This window comes from Panthera pardus, unplaced genomic scaffold, assembly GCF_024362965.1.
Source record: "Panthera pardus isolate Hobbes unplaced genomic scaffold, ASM2436296v1 HiC_scaffold_27, whole genome shotgun sequence".
Lineage (NCBI taxonomy): Eukaryota > Metazoa > Chordata > Mammalia > Carnivora > Felidae > Panthera > Panthera pardus.
The window spans coordinates 118779553-118804752 of NW_026526843.1; the positions used below are offsets into that span (position 1 = coordinate 118779553).

At 60.2% G+C, this 25200-nt stretch overlaps 1 protein-coding gene across 1 annotated transcript; it reads left to right on the top strand.

Annotated features, from left to right (window-relative positions):
* LOC109256168 (granulocyte-macrophage colony-stimulating factor receptor subunit alpha-like) lies at positions 1-23520 on the top strand. Its single transcript, XM_019431181.2, has 12 exons — positions 1-266; positions 6653-6746; positions 8220-8362; positions 13112-13238; positions 13320-13449; positions 13944-14128; positions 14693-14826; positions 16297-16320; positions 20398-20533; positions 21040-21133; positions 22014-22125; positions 23432-23520. The coding sequence occupies exons 2-12, from the start codon at positions 6674-6676 to the stop codon at positions 23507-23509; spliced, it is 1236 nt and encodes a 411-aa protein (XP_019286726.2). The 5' UTR covers positions 1-266; positions 6653-6673; the 3' UTR covers positions 23510-23520.
* The last annotated feature ends 1680 nt before the right edge of the window (positions 23521-25200 follow it).

A 25200-nucleotide genomic window follows, 5' to 3' on the forward strand; every position in this document is an offset into this window, starting at 1 on the left:
CGTCGGGGACGCTTCCTGTCCCGAGATAACAAGGCTGCTGCTCCTTGACGGGCAGGACACGGCTGACGTGCGTCCAGATGAATCATGCGAGGGTCTCCGGGCAGCACAGGCTCCTGACCAGGCCGTGTCTCTTTGTCCGTGCCCAGAGTCTGTCCTCGGGGACCCTGCTCGTCTGCTGTCATCGTCACTGCCTGTCCCCCAGGCAGGACAGCGTCCCCCAAAAGTGCTGAGACGGCCCAAGAGAGGAGCCGAGAGCTGAGGGGCCAGTAAGTGGACGTCGTCCCGTCGGTGGGGGCGGGGGGCTGCTGTCCCAGGGCAGGGGGTGCTCAGGACCGGAGGGAAGGGTGGAGACGGCTGGGAGCATCCCTGACCGAGCGCTGGTCTCTGATACAGACGGGTCTGAGACCGTGGCGCAGGTGGGGACCCAGGCTGCAGGGGTTGGCGAGGTGACACCCGGGAAGGGTGCGACTGGGGAAGCCGACCACCGAGGCCACGTCGGGAGCAGGTGCACCCAGGCCGTGACTCACAGCCACCGGCCGTGGGCGAGCCCTCGGGTCGTCCCCGAGGTGCACGCTGACCTCTGCGATCGTCCTGCCTCGGGGCTGGAGGCTCTGGACCAAGGGGCAGATGGGGTGGCTGAGGCCTGAGGCCAACCCTGGTTCCCATCGCAGAAGACGGGCCGATCGCCTGGGAAGGGGCCAGGTGTCATCAGTGGCCGGTGGCCGGAGAGCGGGCTTACCTTGCCGAAGCCTGGGGACGGGTCCTTGGAGCCCACAGGAAAGACAGGAAGCCAGTAGCAAATGTAGGCGTCGATAGAGGGAACCCCCCTTCGTGACGGGTTAATACTCTCAGAGTGAGAACGACCCTGGGGTCCTGGGGTCACGTGGTGAAGCACCTGGTCGCTGAAAAATGCACAGACGTTTCTCTTGTTTTCTTCCTTTCTTATTTTTTATTGTTATATGTTTTTGTATCTTTTAATGTGTATTTGGGAGAGACAGAGAGACAGACGGCAAGTGGGGGAGGGGCAGAGAGAGAGGGAGACACAGACTCCGAAGCAGATCCAGGCTCCGAGCTGTTAGTGCAGAGCCTGATGCAAGGGTTGAACTCACGAACCGTGAGATCACGACCTGAGCCGAAGTCGGACGCTCAACCAACGGGGCCCCCCAGGCGCCCTTTTTATATCGTTATTTTTTAAGTTTACATCCAAGTTAGTTCACGTACACACACGGAGATTTTTCATGGAAAGTCGAGCTGAGGTTTTGTTTCAAAATCACACGGGAGGGAGGACAGGGGCGCAGGGATGTGCAGGGAACCGTTTGGGGGTGTCCTTTCGCTTGTCGGGGGCAAGACACGGTCTCACCTCCCCAGACAGCCCCCGACGGTGGACAAGAAAAACATAGCTGCAAATACCCAGGAGCTGCATCAGATTCGGGCGGGGAGGGCGGGGGAGGTTTCTTGCAGACGCGAGGCGCGGGCGTGCAAACGGAAAGAAAGGGGACCCTGTTTGTTGCACTGAGACGTGTGTAAGAAACGGGGTGTCCGGGAGCGTTGGTGGGCACGACCTTGGGGCAAAGCCACGCAAAGGGGGCGGCAACACATCCAGCTTCCGTGACTCAGGGACACGGCCTGCACGTGAACGCGGCCATTTAAGGACAAATCAGGAGTTGGCACGCGGCTCGGCCGTGTTCCCAGGAGGCCCCCGGGTGCCGAGTTCAGATTCTGTCTGCTCTGTGGGATGCTCTGGGGTCACAGGGTGCATCCGACCATCCCCGGGGTCTGTCTGCAGGCTGGTCCGTCTCGAGGTGGGGGCCCACAGAGCCACACCTCTGCCTGCTGAACCCACCTCTGGACGCACCAGGAAGCCCACCAGGCTCCCCCTCCAGGGTCCTGACAGGAGCCCCCACCCTCGGACTCACAGTGCAGACCCAGGTGATGCTGAGGAGGCCCGTGAACACGCACATGGCCCCCCATCGGCCCCCTTTGCTTTCCTGGTGACTCTGCTGTACGACTCAGATCGGGCAGCCGGAACAAATACCCCTCATGGAGCAGGATCCAGAACAGACATTTATTCCTTCCTGGTCCTGGAGGCTGGGCGGCTGAGATCCAGGCAGGACCGAAGCTGGGAGGCTGAGCTCCGGGCAGGGCTGAGGCTGGGCATCTGAGGTCAAGGCAGGGCTGAGGCTGGGGGTCTGAGATCCAGGCAGGGCTGAGGCTGAGGGGCTGAGATCCAGGCAGAGCTGGGGCTGGGAGACTGATCCAGGCAAGGCTAAGGCTGGGAAGCTGAGATCCAGGCAGGGCTGAGGCTGGGAGTCTGAGATGCAGGAGGGGCTGGGGCTGGGAGTCTGAGATCCAGGCAGGGCTGAGGCTGGGAGTCTGAGGTCCAGGCAGGGCCGAGGCTATGAGTCTGAGCTCCAGGCAGGGCCGAGGCTGTGAGTCTGAGATCCAGGCAGGGCTGAGGCTGGGGGTATGAGATCCAGGCAAGACCGAGGCCGGGAGGCTGAGGCTTGAGTCTGAGCTCCAGGCAGGGCCGAGGCTGGGGGTCTGAGATCCAGGCAGGTCCAAGGCTGGGAGTCTGAGATCCAGGCAGGACCGAGTCTGGGGGTTTGAGGTTCAGACAGGGCTGAGGCTGGGTGTCTGAGATCCAGGCAGGGCCGAGGCTGGGAGTCTGAGATCCAGGCAGGGCTGAGGCTGGGGGTATGAGACCCAGGCAGGGCCGAGGCTGGGAGTCTGAGGCTGGGAGTCTGAGGTCCAGGCAGGGCGAAGGCTGGGTGTCTGAGATCCAGGCAGGGCCGAGGCTGGGAGTCTGAGATCCAGGCTGGGCCGAGGTTGGGGGTCTGAGATCCAGGCTGGGCCGAGGTTGGGGGTCTGAGATCCAGGCAGGGCTGAGGCTGGGAGTCTGAGGTCCAGGCAGGGCCGAGGCTGGGTGTCTGAGATCCAGGCAGGGCCGAGGCTGGGAGTCTGAGATCCAGGCTGGGCCGAGGTTGGGGGTCTGAGATCCAGGCTGGGCCGAGGTTGGGGGTCTGAGATCCAGGCAGGGCTGAGGCTGGGAGTCTGAGGTCCAGGCAGGGCCGAGGCTGGGTGTCTGAGATCCAGGCAGGGCCGAGGCTGGGAGTCTGAGATCCAGGCTGGGCCGAGGTTGGGGGTCTGAGATCCAGGCTGGGCCGAGGTTGGGGGTCTGAGATCCAGGCAGGGCCGAGGCTGGGAGTCTGAGGTCCAGGCAGGGCCGAGGCTGGGTGTCTGAGATCCAGGCAGGGCCGAGGTTGGGGGTCTGAGATCCAGGCTGGGCCGAGGTTGGGGGTCTGAGATCCAGGCTGGGCCGAGGCTGGGAGTCTGAGATCCAGGCTGGGCCGAGGTTGGGGTCTGAGATCCAGGCAAGGCTCAGGCTGGGTGTCTGAGGTCAACACAGGGCCAAGGCTGGAGGTCTGAGATCCAGGCAGGGCTAAGGCTGTGAGTATGAGATCCAGCCAGGGCTGAGGCTGGGGGTCTGACTTCCAGGCAGGGCCAAGACTGGGATTCTGAGGCCCCGGCAGTGCTGAAACTGGGAGGCTTAAATCCAGGCAGGGATGAGGTTGGGAGTCTGAGATCCAGGTGGGGCTGAGGCTGGGAGTCTGAGATCCAGGCAGGGCTGAGCCTGGGAGTCTGAGATCCAGGCAGGGCTGAGGCTGGGCATCTGAGGTCAAGGCAGGGCTGAGGCTGGGGGTCTGAGATCCAGGCAGGGCTGAGGCTGAGGGGCTGAGATCCAGGCAGAGCTGGGGCTGGGAGACTGATCCAGGCAAGGCTAAGGCTGGGAAGCTGAGATCCAGGCAGGGCTGAGGCTGGGAGTCTGAGATGCAGGAGGGGCTGGGGCTGGGAGTCTGAGATCCAGGCAGGGCTGAGGCTGGGCGGCTGAGATCCAGGCAGGGCTGAGGCTGTGAGTATGAGATCCAGGCAGGGCTGAGGCTGGGAGTCTGAGGTCCAGGCAGGGCCGAGGCTATGAGTCTGAGCTCCAGGCAGGGCCGAGGCTGTGAGTCTGAGATCCAGGCAGGGCTGAGGCTGGGAGGCTGAGGCTTGAGTCTGAGCTCCAGGCAGGGCCGAGGCTGGGGGTCTGAGATCCAGGCAGGTCCAAGGCTGGGAGTCTGAGATCCAGGCAGGACCGAGTCTGGGGGTTTGAGGTTCAGACAGGGCTGAGGCTGGGTGTCTGAGATCCAGGCAGGGCCGAGGCTGGGAGTCTGAGATCCAGGCAGGGCTGAGGCTGGGGGTATGAGACCCAGGCAGGGCCGAGGCTGGGAGTCTGAGGCTGGGAGTCTGAGGTCCAGGCAGGGCCGAGGCTGGGTGTCTGAGATCCAGGCAGGGCTGAGGCTGGGAGTCTGAGATCCAGGCTGGGCCGAGGTTGGGGGTCTGAGATCCAGGCTGGGCCGAGGTTGGGGGTCTGAGATCCAGGCTGGGCCGAGGTTGGGGGTCTGAGATCCAGGCTGGGCCGAGGTTGGGGGTCTGAGATCCAGGCTGGGCCGAGGTTGGGGGTCTGAGATCCAGGCAGGGCTGAGCCTGGGAGTCTGAGATCCAGGTAGGGATGAGGCTGGGAGTCTGAGATCCAGGCTGGGCCGAGGTTGGGGGTCTGAGATCCAGGCTGGGCCGAGGTTGGGGGTCTGAGATCCAGGCAGGGCTGAGCCTGGGAGTCTGAGATCCAGGTAGGGATGAGGCTGGGAGTCTGAGATCCAGGCTGGGCCGAGGTTGGGGGTCTGAGATCCAGGCAGGGCTGAGGCTGGGAGTCTGAGGTCCAGGCAGGGCCGAGGCTGGGAGTCTGAGATCCAGGCAAGGCTCAGGCTGGGTGTCTGAGGTCAACACAGGGCCAAGGCTGGAGGTCTGAGATCCAGGCAGGGCTAAGGCTGTGAGTATGAGATCCAGCCAGGGCTGAGGCTGGGGGTCTGACTTCCAGGCAGGGCCAAGACTGGGATTCTGAGGCCCCGGCAGTGCTGAAACTGGGAGGCTTAAATCCAGGCAGGGATGAGGTTGGGAGTCTGAGATCCAGGCGGGGCTGAGGCTGGGGGTCTGAGATCCAGGCAGGGCTGAGACTGAGGGTCTGACTTCCAGGCAGGGCCAAGACTGGGATTCTGAGGCCCCGGCAGTGCTGAAACTGGGAGGCTTAAATCCAGGCAGGGATGAGGTTGGGAGTCTGAGATCCAGGAGGGGCTGGGGCTGGGGGTCTGAGATCCAGGCAGGGCCAAGGTTGGGAGGCTGAGCTCCAGGCAGGGCCGAGGCTGGGGGGGTCTTAGGTCCAGGCAGGGCTGAAGCTGGTTCCTCCTGAGGTGTCTCTCCTCACCACGTAGACACCATGTGCCTGAGTCCTCACGTGGCCGTCCCTCTGTCTGTCTGTGTGCTGACCTCTTCTTCTCTAAGGACCCCAGTCCTGAGGGACCAGGGCCACCCAGTGACCTCATGTTCCCTTCGTCTCCTCTTTAAGGCCCAACGCCCAATACAGCCCCACTGAGGTCCTGGGGCTGAGGGTTTGAACTCGTGAATTTTAGGGGACTCTATCCAGCCCCCGAACCCCCTTTCTTGGAGAAGGGACACGTCCACCCCCAGTGTTGTCAGACCCCCTGAGGCTGAAAATGACCTCTTCCCCCTCAAAGCCTTTTCTCGTCCTTGGGCCTCAAACGGCGCTTTGGGACTTTATCGCTGGGCCCGGCTTCCCGTCTCTGTCGGCTCTGGGTTTCTCGAAGGGCCGCCCCTGGGGTTCTGTGTTCATGGGGAGCCCGACTCCGCACAGGCCCCGCCCCGAGGGCTCACTTCGCCTCGTGGCCCGGACGCGTGACTGCGCTTCCTTCCGTGCTGGTAAACGTTTCCACGATGACAGCACGCCCTCTGGGTCCTGACCCCCCAGAACCCTAAAAGGACCCCGGAGGCCCCGAGGGGCGTCGGTGGCATGGGAGGGCCACCCCCCAAAGGGAAGGTGGGACGACGTGAACCGAGAGGCAGGCGAGGTCCAGGATGAGGCACAGACAGGCCCCCCTCCCCCCTCGGGCTGACCCAGGACAGGTGCGCCTTGAAGGGCACCAGAACGCGTCACCCCAAAGTTTCCCTCTTGGGCACAGGGGTGATTTGGAGGGACAGGCCACTGAGAACCAGCAGAAGCAGGAAGTTGGACGCCTAACCCACTGAGCCACCCAGGCACCCCGTAAATGGATGTTCTAATGGTGGAGATGTTTCCGTACGGGGAGAACTACACCCAGAGACATCTCATCATGTGAGAGACTCTTATTAACAAGACAGACCTTAATGGCCATGAATTTCCTGCGTTTCCTGTTTTGCGTTTCCCCAGAGCTGTACGTCCCCATCGGAAAGTCCGGAACCCCTTTTCCCAGGCTGAATCTGACATGGCTTCTAAGCCCTGGTCATCCGTCCGTCTCCCTGAGCCGCATGTTTCTTTCTGAGACCCCGTGTGTATATGTGTAGTTAAAACTGGTGTGTCTGCTAAACTTTCATCTGTTTAATTTGCGGGCATCGGGTACAGAACCTAAGAGGTTACCGGGAAAAGATTTTTTTTCGTCTCAGCAGCAGGAATGTGGACGTGACCAGCAAGGGCCAGGGATGCGGCCAGGAGCTCATTAGCGGTGACACCCCTGGGGGGGAGGCAGCTGGGGATCTGACCTCTGACCTGGTGTCTCCTGTGAAGGTGCAGCTTTGGGGCTGGGATATGGCGGCCGTGCTGGATCTTCTGACCTTCCTGGTCATCCTGAAGTCGGCATGCTGTGCACAACCACGGCCGGGTAGGTAGAGGCAGGCGCCCCGGGACGGGGTGGGATTGTCACTCCCCCCCACCCCCGTGATGCCAAAGGGGACAGAAGTCCCTCCCCCAAGACCTAAAGCGTCCCCCGGCCCCGAGACCGCCCTGCTAGGGGAAGGGGTCCTTTTGCAAATCGAACTACAGGTATTTATTCGCGGGCAGAATCAGGGACCCAAGGGTGAAGATTCGATCCCGCAACACGTCCACCGGAAGGTGCCAGAGAGGATGTAGACATGTTCCCGCAGGTGGCCCAGGAAAACGGGGTGCCCAGGGGCGTCTGGGGGGCTCAGCCGATCAAGTGTGTGACTCTGGAGTTCGGCTCGGGTCCCCCCGATCCCATTTCACAGATGCTGCAGATCCTGGGATTGGGTTGGAGTTGATGTTCGCACAGAGCCCGACATGGGGCTCGAACTCACGAACTGCGAGATCAGGACCTGAGTCAAAGTCGGACGCCCAACCGACTGAGCCCCCCGGGCGCCCCTTCTCTGTAGTTTTCACATGATTTTGTGCATTTTTCAAATTATTGTCACTGTGGCTAATTATAAATTATTTTCTGTATTTTTCTGAAATTTTCAAATTATCGTCACGATCGCTAACTTGTCTGTATGTTTCCAATGATCCGCTGTAGTTTTCAAACTATTTTCTATGTTTTTCTTTTCTTTTTATTTTTTTAAAGGATTTTATTTTTCAGTAATCTCTACCCCCTGCACGGGGCTCGAACTCACAACCCGGAGATTAATAGTCGTACCCTCCACCCACGGAGCCAGCCGGGTGCCTCTGTATTTTTCCGTATTTTTCAAATTATGACTGTAGCCAACTCGTGTCTCTCAAATTATTTTCCGTAGTCTTCAAATTATTGCTCTGCCCAATTTGTCTGTTTTTCTGATTATTTTCTGTATTTCCCGAATTTTTATTAGTATAGCTAAGTTCACGGGCAAGAAGTGACATCCTTGTGGTTTGTTCGTTTTCTTAGTTTTTTTTTTCAGCTCGTTCCTTGAAGAAAAAGTTTATGCGTTTATTTCTGAGAGAGAGACAGAGCGCGAGTGGGGGAGGGGCGGAGAGAGAGGGAGAGAGAGAGAATCCCGAGCAGGCTCCGTGCTGTCAGCGCAGAGCCTGATGCAGGGGTCGAACTCACAAACTGCGGAAGTCGAGAGCCAGACGCTCAACCCGCTGAGCCCCCCACGCGCTCTGACCTTGTGGGTTTGATTCGCAACCTCCCCCCTCCCCCCGCCCCAACGACTACGGATTCTGAGCGTCTTTTTGTGGGCTTGTACAGGTCCCTGAGTTTTTCACTTTGAGATGGTCAATGTTACGTTGTGTGAATTTGCCGTGCCCGACGTTTGCAAACCGTCTCCCCTGTTCCTAGAACATGACCGGGGGCGGGGGGGGGGGGGCAGGTGGGGGTTCCGGCTCCTCCTAAGGGTTTGTGTTTTCATTTTTGCTTTTTTAATCACAGCGCAAGACAAAATATCCCCTATTATAAACATGCAGCTGGATTCAAGGAAAAAAACGTTAACCTGGACGTACACAAGAAACGTGAGTGACCAGGAATGCACAATAGATACGCCGACTGCCTATTCCGCCACGGTGGGCCCACAGGTGAGTGTCCGGGGCTCACGCCTTGTGGCTTTGCGCCCTGTGAATCCGGAATTTTCCTGTGAGACGACTCTTGTGCCCCTGGCCTGCCTCGATTTCCACCCCTGTTGCTTTTGTCCGGGAAGAAAAAAAACATTTCCTGTATCCTCTTAGGCTCTGGCATAGGGATGTGCAAATTAAAGTGACACACGCCAGATTTTTTGGGAGAAAAGACGTACAGATTTGTTCCTATGGTAACTTTTTACATCCATGAAGGTTCAGAGGAAAGAAGGGAAACCCCAAGGAGCAGGGAGGTTTGGTACCAGCTTTTTAAGAGGGTGAGGAATTCTGAGTGAGAGGTGGGTTGTCAGAGGAATGGGCACTTTGGCTTCTGGGGCCAATAAGTTGTGGGGACGGGAGTGGGCAATAAGCCACAAGCCTAATGGCAGATATGGGTTATTTTAGTGAGGTCTGTGTATACAGTGTCTTCTCGGTGCTGGCTCTCCACATCAGGCAGGAAGGGTCACTGCCCTCGTCTTGGCCCAGGAGAAGGTGGGGGTGGGTCATGCCACCTTTGACACCTTTGGGGACATTTGCACCCTGCCTTCGTATAGTGGACATAAAACTTACACACTAAATCCCGCGTATGAGGGAGAATATAATAGTGGTCTTTTCTGCACCTGCCTTTGCTTTGATTTCTCCCCTTCCGTGAGGGGGAGGGGAAAAGACAGGGATTTGTCCCTTACGTGCCTCCCACCCCCTTCACGTTAGAACAGTCCCGTCTGGATTCCGTCCTTGTCTTTGGTCTCTGTTCGTTCACTCATCGTATACTTGACATGCTTCCTCAGTTTCATTCTTAGGAGGTTGGGCAAGGAAAATTAGCCATTACACTCTTAGGTTCTGTCTCTGAGGGCTGTGAATTAACCTGCTGAAGGATTACGATGAAGAGGTGAAGAGGCGAGAGGAAATGTATTTCTGTGCATATGGAGTTTACAAAAAGAGTAGCCCAATGAATAGGTAAAGTTAGGGCCTTGTATACCTAACTGGTAGGGAAAAGGGAAGAGAAGGGCGCCTGTGGGGCTCAGTCGGTCAAATATCAGACTTCAGCTCAGGTCATGATCTCTCTCTCTCTGCCCCTTCCCCGCTCGCCTGCACTCATTCTCTCTCTCTCTCTCTCTCTCTCTCTCTCTCTCTCTCTCTCAAAAATAAACATTTTTTAAAAAGTTATGAACTTAAAAAAAAGTAATAAAATAAATGTCAAGGTTATTAAATAAATATAAAAATTCATGATTATGAAAAATATAGATAAATAAAAAACTTGTTGGTCATTTCTGTGCATTTCATAGCATTCTTCTGCTGGCTTGAAAAAAAATTTTTTTTAATTTTAACTGTTTGCTGTGGTGCAGGAAAGCCACTGATGTTATGGGCTCCGTGTCCACAGGTCCTTACCCTCTTTTATAAATTCAGTGTGTTCGGGAAAGCATCCGGTTCTCTGAATTTTGTCCTGTTTAGAAAGAATGCTAATGTGGCTCTTTCCTCTAGAACCGTGTGGACTTTCTGTTTCCGTTTCAATTTTCGTTGTGAATTCAAGAAAACAGTTCAAAAATTCAGTGTTTCTGTACTTACAATAGTGGCCGTTGATGTAAAAAAGAAAAGAAAAGGGCAAAAAAGAAAAGAAAAAATAAAAGAAGAAAAGAAAAGAAAGAAAAGAGAAAAGAAAAGAAATGAAAAGAAAGAAAAGAGAAAAGAAAAGAAATGAAAAGAAAAGAAAGAAAAGAGAAAAGAAGAAAAGGAAAGGAAAAGAAATGAAAGGAAAGAGAAAAGAAAAGAAATGAAAAGAAAAGAGAAGAGAAAAGAAAAGAAGAAAAGAAAAGAAATGAGAGAAAAAAGAAAAGAGAAGAGAAAAGAAAAGAAAAAAGAAAAGAAACAAGAAAAGAGACAAAGGTCTCTTGTCAGGTCAAAGAGATCCCCTTAAATTCTTGCTGATGTAAGCTTTTTTCACCCACAGAATTTGCACCTTCTTGAACACTTGTTTTGGGACCTCAGCTGAGATGATCAGGTTTTCCCCTCCCCATCCCCCTGGTCGGCCTCACTAATACACACCGTGCACAAGCTTAGTACAATTTTTAATTTTTTTTTAAGTTTATTTATTTATTTTGAGAGAGAGAGAACAAGCAGGGGAGGGTCAGAGAGAGGGAGAAAACCGACTTCGCCACCCAGGCGCCTCCGAGCTTAGTACAATTTTTTTTTTTTAAACTTGAATTCCGGGGCGCCTGGGCGGCTCAGTCGGTTAAGCGTCCGACTTCGGCTCAGGTCACCATCTCATGGTTCATGGGTTCGAGCCCCACATCGGGTTCTGTGCTGACAGCTCGGAGCCTGGAGCTGCTTCGGATTCTGTGTCTCCCTCTCTCTCTGCCCCTCCCCTGCTCATGCTCTCTCCGTCTCTCAAAAATAAATAAATGTAAAAAAAAAAAAAAAAGACACCACGTTGAATTCAGTATATGAGCCTGGCGTTTGGCGTTTTATCCTTTTTTATAGTTTTTAAGGTTTTATTTTTAAGTAAATCTCTACACCCAACGCGGGGCTTGAACTCACAACCCTGAGATCAAGAGTCGCACCCTCTTCGGACTGGGCCCGCCAGACGTCCCACATTTTTAAAATTCTTTCGATGAAGTTGGTTCCTTTCGGAATATCCTGTGGGTGGTCTTGGATCCGAGCCGTGCCAGCAACGGAAAGTCGAGTCTGGCTGTGTTTTCTTAGAAGCCCCCGTTTGTGCGAGTGTGTATTTTGTGGTTCATTGCCTTCCGTGTGGTCTGCACAAATCTGAGGGTTTTCTCCTGCAGGAAAAAGAAAAAAAAAAAAAAACCACCTCGTTCTTTTGCAGAAAGAGGTTGCAATGCTTTCAAGTAGCTGGCAGCTTCCTCCTTCCCGCTGGTTTGAAAGGGAATGTTCTAGAAGGAGACCTTCGCTGAGCCGCCTCCTGGGGCCACCTTTATCTTAAACCGCCTCATGTGTCAGTTCTGTCCTCTCCCAAGGCTTTAGTAGGAAACAGCTCATTCCGTTTTTTGGTTTTTTTTTTTAATAGTCCTGTTTTGTTTTTAGTTGGGAGCTGGGGGCTTTTCTGCAGACTCAGAAAACGCGGCCGCAGAATTGCACAATTTCTCCCTGGGATCTGGGGTTTTCCGTGAGGCCCAGCAGGCAGCGATCGGAGGGCATTCCTGAACTTGGGTGTGTTTTATTCCTTCCTTGGCAGCCCCCCTCCTGCAAGCCGGATGGGAGGGCGGATTGGGGTTCTCTGCAGCCTGGGGATCTCCAGCCGCTCCCCCCGGGAGAGGAGAACTTCCTGCACCCGGTTCGGCACACGCGGGAGCTAACGGTGGTCCGTGTTTCCTAGGTTTTGAACTTGAGGAGGAAATGTGCGTGCGTGTAATGATTTCCCTCCTGGCCACACTCCACCGGATCACAGCCACATGGGCAGAGTCCACCCGCTGGGCGGCCCTGCACCCCTGGAATCCGGGGTTTGACAAACAGGATGCGGCCCGTGCTGACTTTTCTCGTCGCACGTGGTCTGGTTTTCCTCTGGAGCTTTTTTTAATCTCGTGTCCTCAGTGCGCTCTGTGTTTGGCACTTGAGGCCGCCTTGGGCTGGCTGCTGTCGGCCTCCCCGCGGGCCCGCGCCGCCCTGGCCCCTTTTTCCAGTTCCGCGTTTCATCCCGGTCCACGTAGGAGCCGTCGGGAGAGACGCCACGGTCCCGGGGGAAAGACGATGATGAGAAATGAACAGTGCCATTCGCCCATGAAGCAGAACACAGCGGTGGTACCTGCAACAATGTGCATGAACTTGGCAAAAATGTTGCCGGGTGACGGAAGCCACCGGACACAAAAGGCTACATTGTGCCTCATCCCAGTTGCACCCAGGCCTGGCGTGGGGGGTGGGGGGACTCCCCTCATTTAAGGAAAAGCAAACAGGCCCAAAATCAGGCGTCTGGGAAATGGTAAGTCTACAGACAGACAGAGGGTGCAGAGCCTCAAAGTCAGGCTGAGAAGTGGGAACACTTTCTATTGGTGCCGATGTGCAGAAACACTTTTCCTCTACACTCTTAAGTGATGTCCACGGGGCTGTGCAAATTAGACTGACAAAAGACAGATTAAGCGAGGCAGGTTTTACATGGTGTTAAAATTCTCAGTGCCATGAGGTGGGGGGGGCTTCATAGAAAGAAGAAAACGGACCCAATGCAGCAGTTAGACTTGGGAGTTTGTATACTATTTTCTTCACACACAGCAGTAAATCGTGCAGATGTGACAAGAGACGGGAAAAGAGGTTTGAGGCGGCTGAAGGCAGCACACTGGGGGAAGATACGTGTTTGAAGGAAAGTATGCGTGGAAGTAGGGACGTCGTTGGTGTTAATCAGGTCCTGGCCGTTATGGGCCAGATGTGAGCTCTTTGGATTATGGCAGAGAGGGCGGTGTCCCCATGCGTCTGATTTCGCGGGACCTCTGAGCTGGTTCTTATAGGCGAGGGCGGGGTTTCCCGGAGGTCGTGGGTCAGGGTGTGCTCTGTCCCTGCTGACGGTAATTCTTTGGGGAAAGAAATGCAGGCTGGGTGTCGTTCCCGTGACATCTGTGCTGTAGGTTCGATGTCATCCGGGCGCTGGCGGGGCGTCGGGAGTGCTCTCGGCGTTCAGGTGCCCTCGGCGTTCAGGTGCCCTGGGCCCTTCCCGCCGGGAGCCCCGGGGCAGGGGCGCCTGCAGACAAGGCAATGCGGCCTTTGCAGGTGATGGAGGACCACACCTACGTCTGCACCTTCCCCAACTCGGTGCTGCACAGGGGGGCCAACCTGACCGTGAAGGTCACTTGCAACGGGGACGTGTTCCTCCAAGTCCTGACTTTTGCTAACCCAGGTGAGGTCCCCGTCAGCTGCGGTCGCGTGGTTCCCGGCCCACCCGCGGGGCACCGACGGATTTCGGGCCGTGTCTCCCCAGGCAGGGAAGGTTCCGGAGCCGTGAACTTCTCCTGCCTCATTTACAACGTGCGCTTCATGAACTGTAGCTGGGCGCCCGGCCCGGCCGCCCCGGCCGACGTCCAGTATCGACTGTTCTCCTGGGCGTCCAGGTGACCGGGAGCCCTCGCTGCGCCCGGGACCCGCGCGGCGGTCCTCACGTCAAGTGCTCAGCCTTTGGTTCAGGGCCCCAGGGTGGAGGGGGGCGTCTCCCCGAAAGGTCCCAAAGTCACCCAGCAAAGCGCCCATCGGCCAGGCCCCTGGGGGGAGGGGGGGAGAACCGGGCAACTTTGCCGCCCCCTGGCCCCAGCGTGCAGCCCCCCTTCCCGACCTAGGGACGAGGACATCCCCCATTTGGACACTGAATGCTTCGCGGAAGGGGTTGTAACCCCCTCGCTCTGCAAAGGGCGGGCCCCTGCCCGTGCCTGCCGCGTGCCGGCCGGTCGCCTGGGACGCACATCGCGTTCTGGTTTTACGCTCATTCGGGGGACGGGACTGTCCCCTGTCATCAGTGGGTTCTCTGGGTTGCAGGGGGGGGGGTGGCTGGCAATGGCTGCCCACGAGGACTCACAGGCGGGCCTGCCCTCGCCCTCCTGGCACGTGACAGGCATGAGGCCGAGGCGGAATGTGTCCATTACATCCTCGGCCCCACGGGGACCCGCGTGGGCTGCCATTTCGACCAACTGGGCGAACCCCAGAGGACGGACAATTACTTCTTCTTGGTGAACGCCACCAGCAGGGAAACGGCGATCCCGTTTTTGGATTTCACTCCATTTAAGGCCGTTCAAATCGGTAAGTCGCGGCCTCCCTCGCCCTGCGTTCGGCTCGCTGTCCAAGGTGACCGGTGTCTGGCTGCCCCCGGGGGTGGGGGGGATGCTTCTCTAATACGTGTATTTCTTCCAAGAGGCACATCACAGCCTTCTTGTGCGTGGGAATACAAAACAAGAAAAAAAACTTCTCCTCTACACTCTTAGGTTCTGTAGCGAGGATTGCAAATTAAACTGACAAGCACTCTATTAGCGGGAGAAAAGCATACTAATTTAATTTTAATTCTTACATGCCTGGAGGGGGGCCTTCATAGAAAAGAAATGGTCGAGGGCGCCTGGGTGGCTCAGTGAGTTAAGTGTCCGACTCTTGGTTTTGGCTCAGGTCATGATCTCACGGTTCGTGGGTTCGAACCGCGGGTCAGGCTCTGTGCTGACAGTGCAGAGCCTGCTTGGGATTCTGTCTCCATCTGTCTCTGCACCCCCAGCCCCCACACTTGCTGTCTGCCTCTGTCTCCAAATAAATAAACTTAAAACAAAAGACAACAAATGGGCTAAACACGAAACACTTTGTCGTGTTTCGCTGCCGTAGAGAAGTACGATCCACCCAGGAACATCACCATCACCTACAACCGGTCGCACCACATCATCCGGTGGGAACATCCCGAGATCCGATTCGACCTTTCGAGTCACATGCTGTATTACGAGCTGGACATCCAAACGCCGGTAAGAACCCACGCGTCCGTGAACGACCCACACAGCGCGTGCTGTCCCGTTTGCCCCTGGGGCGTGAAGCGCGCAGATTCATTTTTGGTCTTAAAAAGGAACCTCTATGCAGGCACCTGGGTGGCTCAGCGGGTTAAGCCTCGGCTCTTGCGTTCGGCTCAGGTCAGGATCTCATAGTTTGTGAGTCCGAGCCCTGCATCAGGCTCTGCGCTGACAGCACGGAGCCTGCTGGGGGCTCTCTCTCCGTCAGTCTCTGCCCCTCCCCTGCTGTCTCTCTCTCTGTCTCTCTCTCAAAACAGACATACTTAAGAAAATTGTTTATAAAATTTTTTTTTCAAGTAATCTCCATGCACAACATAGGATTTGGTCCTGGGCACCCCAGACCCCAGGACCTTTGCACAGACTGCTGCCTGTGCCCACAGGCTCTGCCTCTGTCCCCAAGTGTGAGGTCCTTCTCTGTCTCCACACTGAATGAATGAATGAATGAATGTTGGGAATATCCGTGCACGGCCCCCACACGCCACAAGAGCGCCTCTCCTGCCCACGGGACCCGCCACAAGGCGTGATCTGCTGTCCGCGATCTGTCCCCGGGTGTCCACGTGTCCACGTTCCCGAGGCCGGCGCCAGCCGCTGGCCCCGTCCCACAGCCCGCAGCGCCCTTTACGGCACGGTCCGGCGCTCTCCTCAAAGGCGTGGAGGGGTCCCCAGGCCCAGCCGGGTGTGGACCCCTCACCTGTCGGCACCTTTCCAAACGGAAGTTAGGCGGTGTCCCTTCTGTCCTGAAAACCCTCCCAAGAGGCCAGGTTTGGGTCTTGGATTCGGGTTCGTACCCTGGACGTGGCCGCCAAGAGTGTGCAGCTTCCGCCCTGCCCGCTGGCATCCTGGTCCCCAGGGCTCCTGTGCGTGACCTCACACGGGTGACCTCGTACTGGTTCCTCACAGGTAACCTCAGGCAGGTGATAACACAGGTGACTGTAGACAGGGGACCTCACCCAGAGTGGGTCGCGGGCCTCTGACGTGGTTAGTCCACGCCGGACATCTGAACGTTCGGACAAGATGCGACCGTCGGAGCCGCCTTCTCGTCCCTCACACCGTCCCCAGGACAAATTCACCAGCCAGCGGTAGAGTCACAGTGACGGAACTCGATGTTGAAGTTTCTCTACCCTCTTAAGTGCTGTCCCTGAGGGCTGCAAATTAAACAAAAGGCAGGGGCGTCCGGGTGGCTCAGTTGGTTGAGCGTCCCACCTCGCTTCCCTGGAGAAGGAATTTCTGATACGTTCGCTGTCCTTCCTGGAACTGAGGTGTCCCCACAGAGGGGTCGTACGGACCCTCATTCCCGGTCTTTTCTCTTTAGCAGGTAAGGAAGCTCTGACAAGGCTGCCTCATCCCGATCCAGGAGGTCCAGGCAGGTTCCCACACTTGCACACGGTGCAGAAAACGCAGACACTGACCATTTTTCCTTTCTTACAGGCGAGCTCCCCAGAAACAAACCGTGTGAGTATCTCGTCCTTTCTCTGTGACTTACGTGCGCGGGCCCGGAAAGCGGGGGGAGCGGGGGGAGACCTGGTTCCATGTTCACTGACCATCTGGGCCGTGGGGTCCCAACCAGCCCCGTAGCGGCCCTCAGGGTTTCACTCTCGCGTTGGGACGCTGTATTTCTCCGCTGCCCCTGACTCAGCTCAGGTCGCCCGCGGACGGGGAAACGTCCTTCCAGACGATCTCCTTGGGGCCGATGCAGTTCACACGTTGTAGTGAGTGTAACAGCGGCCGGAAAAGCTTGTGTCCCCCCAGAACCCTGCACTGGGGTCATATTTGGAATCAGGGTCTTTGCAGATGTCAGTAACTGAAGGATCGGAGATGAGCCCATCCTGGGTCAGGGGGGCCCGAAATGCAATGACACTGTCCTTACGACACAAAGAGGAGACACAGACACAGAGGAGAAGCCACATGAAGGAGGAGGCAGAGACAGGAGGGACGCGGCCACGAGCCCAGGGGCGCCTGGAGCCCCAGAAGCTGGAAGAGGCAGAAAGGAGCCTCCCCCGGAGCCTCTGGAGGGGGCACAGCCCTGCCTGGATCTCAGGGTTCCTGTCCCTCCTGGATCTCAGTGGTCCTGCCCGGCCTGGGTCTCAGAGGTCCTTTCCTGACTGGATCTCAGTGGCCCTGCCCTGCCTGGATCTCAGGGGTCCTGCCCCTCCTGGATCTCAGCGGCCCTGCCCTGCCTGGATCTCAGTGGCCCTCCCCTGCTTGGATCTCAGTGACCCTTCCCTGGGTGGATGTCAGTGGTCCTGACCCTCCTGGGTCTCAGTGGTCCTGCCCCCCCTGGATCTCAGTGGTCCTGCCCTTCCTGGATGTCAGCAGCCCTGCCCTGCCTGGATCTCAGGGGCCCTGCCCCGCCTGGATCTCAGTGGCCCTGCCCTGCCTGGATCTCAGCAGCCCTGCCCTGCCTGGATCTCAGGGGTCTTACCCTGCCTGGATCTCTACGACCTTGTCCCTCCTGGATCTCAGCGGCCCTGCCCCTCCTGGGTCTCAATGTTCATACCCCACATAGATCTCAGGGGTCCTGCCCTGCCTCGATCTCAGGGGCCCTGCCCTGCCTGGATCTCAGTTGGCCCTGCCCTGCCTGGATCTCAGCAGCCCTTCCCTGCCTGGATCTCAGGGGTCCCGCCCCTCCTGGATCTCAGCGGCCCTTCCCTGCCTGGATCTCAGTGGCCCTGCCCTGCATGGATCTCAGCAGCCCTGCCCTGCCTGGGTCTCAGCCGCCCTGCCCCTCCTGGATCTCAGTGGCCCTTCCCTGCCTGGATCTCAGGGGTCCTGCTCCTCCTGGATTTCAGTGACCTTGCCCTGACTGGATCTCAGTGGCCCTGCCCTGCCTGGATCTCAGCGGCCCTGCCCCTCCTGGATCTCAGTGGCCCTTCCCTGCCTGGATCTCAGTGGTCCTGCCCTGCCTGGATCTCAGGGGTCCTGCTCCTCCTGGATTTCAGTGACCTTGCCCTGACTGGATCTCAGTGGCCCTGCCCTGCCTGGATCTCAGCGGCCCTGCCCCTCCTGGATCTCAGTGGCCCTTCCCTGCCTGGATCTCAGTGGTCCTGCCCTGCCTGGATCTCAGGGGCCCTGCCCCTCCTGGATCTCAGTGGCCCTCCCCTGCCTGGATCTCAGTGGCCCTTCCCTGCCTGGATCTCAGGGGTCCTGCCCTGTCTGGATCTCAGAGGTCCTTTCCTGCCTGGATCTCAGCGGTCCTGCCCCTCCTGTATCTCAGCCGTCCTGCTCCTCCTGGATCTCACTGGTCCTGCCCTGCTTGGATCTCAGGGGCCCTTCCCCTCCTGGATCTCAGCGGTCCTCCCCTTCCTGGATCTCAGTGCTCCTGCCCCCCCCCCCACCCTGGGTCTCAGGGGTCCTGCCCTGCCTGGATCTCAGGGGCCCTGCCCTGCCTAGGTCCCAGTGGCCCTTCCCTGCCTGGATCTCAGTGGCCCTGCCCTGCCTGGATCTCAGGGGTCCTGCCCTGCCTGGATCTCAATGGCCCTTCCCTGCCTGGATCTCAGTGGCCCTTCCCCTCCAGGATCAGAGTGGCCCTGTCCCTCCGGGATCTCCGTAGTCCTGCCCCTCCTGGGTCTCAGTGGCCCTGCCCCTCCTGGGTCTCAGTGGCCTTGCCCTGCCTGGATCTCAGGGGCCCTGCTCTGCCTGGATCTCAGCAGCCCTGCCCTGCCTGGATCTCAGCGGCCCTGCCCTGCCTGGGTCCCAGTGGCCCTGCCTGAATCTAAGTGGCCCTGCCCCTCCTGGATCTCAGTGGCCCTGCCCTGCCTGGATCTCAGCAGCCCTGCCCCTCCTGGATCTCAGCAGCCCTGCCCCTCCTGGGTCTCAGTAGTCCTGTCCTGCCTGGATCTCACTGGTCCTGCCCTGCTTGGATCTCAGGGGCCCTTCCCCTCCTGGATCTCAGCGGTCCTCCCCTTCCTGGATCTCAGTGCTCCTGCCCCCCCCACCCTGGGTCTCAGGGGTCCTGCCCTGCCTGGATCTCAGCGGTCCTGCCCCTCCTGTATCTCAGCCGTCCTGCTCCTCCTGGATCTCAGTGGTCCTGCCCTGCCTGGATCAGCAGCCCTGCCCTGCCTGGATCTCAGTGGCCCTGCCCTGCCTGGATCTCAGTGGCCCTTCCGTGCCTGGATCTCAACGTCCCTGCCCTGCCTGGATCTCAGTGGCCCTGCCCTGTCTGGATCTCAGAGGTCCTTTCCTGCCTGGATCTCAGTGGCCCTGCCCGGCCTGGATCTCAGTGGTCCTGCCCCTCCTGGATCTCAGTGGCCCTGCCCTGCCTGGATCTCAGGGGCCCTGCCCCGCCTGGATCTCAGGGGTCCTACCCTGCCTGGATCTCAGCGACCCTTCCCTGCGTGGATCTCAGCAGCCCTGCCCGGCCTGGAAATCAGCGGCTCTGCCCCTCCGGGATGTCAGACTTCTGGTGTCCAGAGCTGGGGAAGGATGCCGTCTGTGGTCTTAAGCCACGGGGTGTGTGGTCATTGGTCAGTGTTGCCCTCAGATGCTGACATGAGCGCCCCCCCATCCTCTCAAGGGCAGCAGCGACCCCCATCCCGCAGATGGTCTCCCATCCATCACCTGGCTTCCCGTGGGCCTCACGGGCTCCCGGGTGACACCCACCCTGCTAGCCAGATGCTGCCCCACGGACCACACCTGCAGTGCCCGGGACCAGGCTGAGGGTCCCGTGCAGTCTCAAGGCGCCCCTGGGGGCCAGCCTCGGGCGCCAGGTATCCAGTCTGGGACCCCTCGCCGCTCAGACGCCAGCTGAGATCCAGGGCACCACAGGCATTGGCCAGGCGGTGTGTGTGGCTCCCGCTGCCTGGGGGGCTCTCCTTGGGGGCGGGGGGATCCCTGCTGCCCCCCTCAGCGTCCGTCTGCAGGAGCTGGCCCGGCAGCTCCCTGGGTCCTCGTCTGCCCCGCCCCCCGTTCCTGCCCCAGGGCCGTGCGGGTGGGCGGCCGGGAGCAGGGCGCCTGCAGAGCCCAGAAAGAACAGCGGGGTGTTTCAGCCGCGTGCCCGGGAGATCAAGTGCGTTCCCCGCGCAGAGGACCGTCCACATGGTGCCCTGGGGCTCAGGGCTGTGCACTCTCGGGTCCCTGTGGCGCCAGGGAAAGGCAGGTGGGGACAGCGGACGCCTCCCGGCCAGCGGCTCCGATTCAGAGCCCGGCTGTGCCTCCAGAAAGCGAACGGGCCGACGGGGCTCCACGGGGTCGGTGCGGAATCACCGCGGGCCGCGTCCCGAGGGCGCGAGGTCTCTGCCCGAGGTGTGGGTGCAGCTCAGAGAGCTGTGGGCGCCAGGCGTGAAGCGGAGTCAACCTCCCCGGCGGGAGGAGGCGGGGCCTTACCTCCCCGGCTTTGGCGGAGCGAGACTGACCAGACGGACGTGCGGAGTTGCGCCCGGACGCACGGGTGTCCCCGCGCGGGGTGTGCGGCCTGGTCCCTGCACGGACCCCAGACCTCAGAGCCCAGGGGACCCCCCCCCCCGCCCCCGGCCTGCTCCCCGACGACCCTTCAACAACGCCCCTCACGCACAGTCCCCTCCCGTCTCCAAGGTTTTCCAGAGGGGACAGGACCCGAACGTGTACCTGATGCCCAGTTCCGCCACCAGAGCCAAGAGCGCCTTCCGGGTGAGGGTGCGTTACATGTACAACCACCTGTGGAGCGAGTGGAGCCCCACGCGGCGGTTCGGTGAGTGGCCGAGGCCCCCCGCGCCGCGCAGGGACCCTTCGTTGGGGTCCCGGCTTGGCGTCCTCTGCCGTCTCGTCTCGGCACCGCTGCCGTGGGACCCAGGCCCCCCTGAGCGCATCTCGAGCCGTCACTGCCCTCTCACCTGTGACCCTCTTCCCATCAGGTCCCGTTCACGGGTCTCCGGGGCACCACGTGGGCCTCTTTGGGGGTCCGGACACCCCGCAGCACCCTCTCCCGGGTCCCTAGGGGCCCCCTAGGAGGCCGTCCCCCTAGACTCAGCCACCTGAGCGAACCAACCTGCCCAGAGGGACACGGGGAACCCCACGAGGCCAGGGTCTGCCTAAATGGCCCCCTCCAGGGGTCCCACAGGACTGTTCTGGGGGCGTGAGCCCAAAGTACGCACCAGCTGGATGCCCATAGCGCTCTGCAGGCTGGCAGCCCCACCCCCCCACCCCGGAAGCGCCTGCTGTGTGCAAAGCTGACCACCTGCTTCTCTTCCCCGCCAGGCCTCCCGGAGCAGGATTTCAGCGGCGCCCTGGTGGGGCCTGTGGTGGGGACGGCGGCTTTGTCCGCGCTCGTCCTCATGTTCCTCTGCAAACGGTAAGCGCCCCCCCCCCCCACCCCGGACTTTGCAGAAGGCCACGCGGCGCTGGCCCGGGAGCCTGGGGAGTGGCCAGGGACCGCGAATCCAGAGACCGAGAACCCAGAGACCGCGAATCCAGATACTGGAGTGGAGTCGAAGTTGCTTAAGGCTGGGGAGGGGCGGGGGTCTCCTGCTGTCTCCGCCGCTGTCAGCGGCCCCACAGCCACACTGGGATGTCGGAAGGACCCTCCCGTCCCACGAACTGCTAGACTGCGCGCTTCCAGGGGGTCCCAGCCAGAGTCCTCCGGGTCCAGACGCTGCGCTCCGCGGTCGCCAAGGGGACAAAGCACCATTCGGGACGTCCCGTCCCCGTGTCCACGGCTGGGGACTTGCTCACAGGGTCCCCGGTTAGGGAACCCTTCCTGGGGCCTCAATTAGGACGGTCCTCTCGCGGCGGGGAGGGGCAGTGAGCCTCCGGGGCAGGGGGGGGTGGGGGTGCAGCAGGCGGGTAACGACGCGTGCGCAGCTCTGGACAAGCCCAGGAGCAGGGGAGTCTCCAGGAGACCCCGGGGCTATGGGCGGGTCGATGGGGGCGGGTCGTTCTGCCTCCCCCGCGTGCTCCCCAGGACCCTCTGATACTCAAGGACCAAAATCAAAGCCCTGGGGCCTCTTGGGGACCTGGAGACTCCGGGTGTCCTTATACACTTTGTGGTGCTTTAGAAGACCCGGGGAGGGGGGGGGGGGGGCACTTGGAGAGGATCTGAGGAGTCCTGCGCGCGTCTTCGCTGGTCCGGCAGGTGCACACCAGGCCTGGCGGGTGTCCGTGGGCGCTGCGTTTCTCCAGGAAGGGACGCGCAGAGGCCGTGGGGCCCTTCACGGTGTACGTCTCCCCGCCAGGTTCTCCGTGAGGCGCAAGATGTTCCCTCCCATCCCGCAGGTGAAGAAGGAAATCGCCAAGGCCCTCATGCCCACACCGGGGGTGAGTGACCCCTCCGTCTACACCCAGGAGGTGGGCGCGCCCCCTCCCGGCTGCCAGCGCCGTGTGAGGTCCCGGGAGTGGGGGCGGGGGTGTCTCTGGCGGTGGGGGCAGTCCGGGGGTGCGCTGTCGGTGGGCGGGGGGTCAGCGGAGGGGCCACGACCCTCCAGCACCCGAGGCCGTGCGCGTGGGCGCTCACCACGAAAGCCGAAATGCTGGGCATTGGAGACGCACGGCCGTCCGCCACCCCAGTCCCCGGGAGCAGGCGTGTGGCTCGTTTCCCTGCCGCAGATCCGGGGCTGGTCCTTCGGTGCTGGTGGTTCCCCTCCTCGGGGGGAGCTTGTGGGCGCCGGCAACCGCCCCCCCCATTACCACACCTCCCGTCACAGGAGCAAAGACCCTACTTCCTGATCCAGCCGCCTTCGCGTCCTCATGCGTCAGCCCAAGCGCTCCCTCTGAGGAGGCGGTCGGACACCCCCAAAACGCCCCGTCGGGGCGCCACCCCCGCGGCTTCCACGACCCAGGCTGCCCTCGCGGGGTGCTTAGGGTCCACGGAGAAACTTGGGGCGAGGCTACGGGGCTTGCAGTGCGCTCAAGTTTCCAGCTCAGGTTTCCAGCGTGCTCCCTCCAGAGGCTCCAGGGCAGGGTCACTCCCTGTCCCTTAAATTGGGGGGGGGGGGCTCCCTGAGGCCCCCGGCGGCCCCCAGCGTCCAGGCTGGACGGAGCCTGATCTCACAGGGGGACTGTGTCGCCCGGTGGCAGCCGGGGCCACGGCAGCCTGCGGGGTCCCCGAGGGGCGCCCGGGGCAGGCAGGGGGGGACTTTAGGGGGCCTCCCGTGGTGTCGCCGGGCAAAAGGGAGGGCTTCCTGGGTGTCCGCTGGGGTGAGCGTCACAGGGACGCATTATTTCCATTTATGACAGGTTTGTGGAAACCTAAGTCACACGCCCCCCCCCCTCCCGCCCCTGTCACCTATTCCAAAGGCCCAAGGCAGGGGCGTTGTGCCCCCCACCAGCTGCGTCTGGTTCCAGAGCATTCTCATGACCCCCAAAGGAGAGCTTGTCCGCATTAAGCATCACCTCCATCGGATTCCAGGTCCCCCCGACCCTGTGGGCGCTCACGTCCACCTCGTGTGGCCGGATTTCCCTGTTTCGGGGGTTTTGTTCCCTTGGGGTCTCGCCCCGAGGTCCTGTGTGTCCCGCTTCTGTCCCTGAGCATCGTGTCCTTTTCGCAGCCGAGCAATAGTCCCCCCCCCCCCCACCCCGCCCTGTTTGCACCTGCCGGCCTCGGGGCGTGGGAGGGTTCGGGGGTGTCGACCCTTGCCTTCTCTCTCTCTCTCAGGTCGCCTGGGACGAGGGCCACCCCCCGCCGGGCCCCCAGGACCCCGAGGACGTGGTCACGCTGGAGGCAACGTGCTGACGGGCACCGGGAGGAGGCACCGGGAGGAGGGGAGGTGGTGCGTTCCTCTTGCGACCACTTCTGGCACCGTGTGGTGTTCGCAAACTAGCAGATAAATAAAATAACGAGACAACATAAGAGAAGGAAAATAACAAGAGAAAACGTAATAGGGTGAAATAAAATCATACAGGGCAAAAAAAGAAATGAAATGACAAGACAAAAGGTAAGAATAAGAGAATAGCAGGTGGGGAAACGCCGAGCGTCCAATGGCAAACGAGCCTCCCGGCTTCTCGGGTTTTGCAAAGTGCCGGCCTGAACGCGGGTCCTCGTGCTGGCGAACCGGGGTTGCTCACGCGAGCCCGCGTCCTTCGAGACGCGCCCGGCCCGCGGTCCACACGCGGTGCGCGGCGAAGCTGCGGGGGCGTCATCGGGGGCCGTGGATGCGCGCCAGCAGCCGGGCCCGGGGTCGCCCACGCCAGGCCCCCGGGTCTCCGGACGCGGACGTGCGCCCACACGCGTCAGCCCAGGGCTCCGGGCTCAGGGCGAGGTGAGCAGGGTCCCGGCCGCACCCACGCAGACCGACGCCACAGACGCGTCAGCGTCAGTCCGCGTTTCACAAGAGCCGCGGGCCTGATAAGCAAGGGTTTTCTTGAAAAACGTCCCTGGTTTGATTGGGCCCGGGTAAGATGCACGGAAGCAAGCGTGAGCCTCTTTCGAAAGGTTTCCAAACGCCCCAGAGAGAGAGAACTTGGGCTCCCCGCACAGGAAGTGCGCGCCCATTATCTCCGCGGGCAGCTGGCACCGCGGCCCCCAGACCCCGTCCGGCACCGCCCAGGAGCCGCCCGGTCAAGGGGCCGTGGCCGATAAGCACCCACGGCCGCGAGGTTGCAGGACGGACCCTGCCAGGACCGCGGGGAGGACCTCGCAGCCCAAGACAGAGCTCCCTGCTGGGAACGCGTGTTCTCGCTCTGCGGAGTCTGGAGGCAGACTCTCTTGCGGGGGAGACTCCGCTCCATGGACGCGGCTTGGGCCGAAGAACGGGAGCCTGGGAATCCAGCCCCAGCTTGGGCCCCTGGCCAGCAGCTTGCAGAAGGCACGGTCACCCGCGTGCCTCCGTGGGTTGGGGCCCCACGGGATGGCCAGGCCCTGCTTGCTGCGACTGGGGGCGGGGATCGCGGGTCAGAGTGAGGGAGGGGTGACGGACAACCGTCGGAGGGACGATATAAGGAAGAGTGTTGTTATTTTAGGGGCATCCTGGGGTGGCCGGGACAAACGACCACACTGGGGGCCTCAAACCACAGGTTCATCCTCCCCCCAGCTGTGCACACCAGACATCTGAGAACCATGGGGAACAGGGTCACAGAGGTTGAGGCAGGGCAGGGCCGCGGAGATCCAGGAGGGGCAGGACCCCTGAGATCCACGAGGGGCAGGGCCACTGAGATCCAGGAGGGGCAGGACCCCTGAGATCCATGCAGGGCAGGGCCGTTGAGATCCAGGCAGGGCAGGACCATTGAGATCCAGGCAGGGCAGGGCCACTGGGATCCAGGAGGGGCAGGGCCCTTAAGATCCAGGCAGGGCAGGGCCCCTGAGATCCAGGCAGGACAGGGCCACTGACACCCAGGCAGGGAGGGACCACTGAGACCCAGGCAGGGAAGGACCATTGAGATCCAGGCAGGGCAGGACCCCTGAGAACCAGGCAGGGCAGGGCCGCT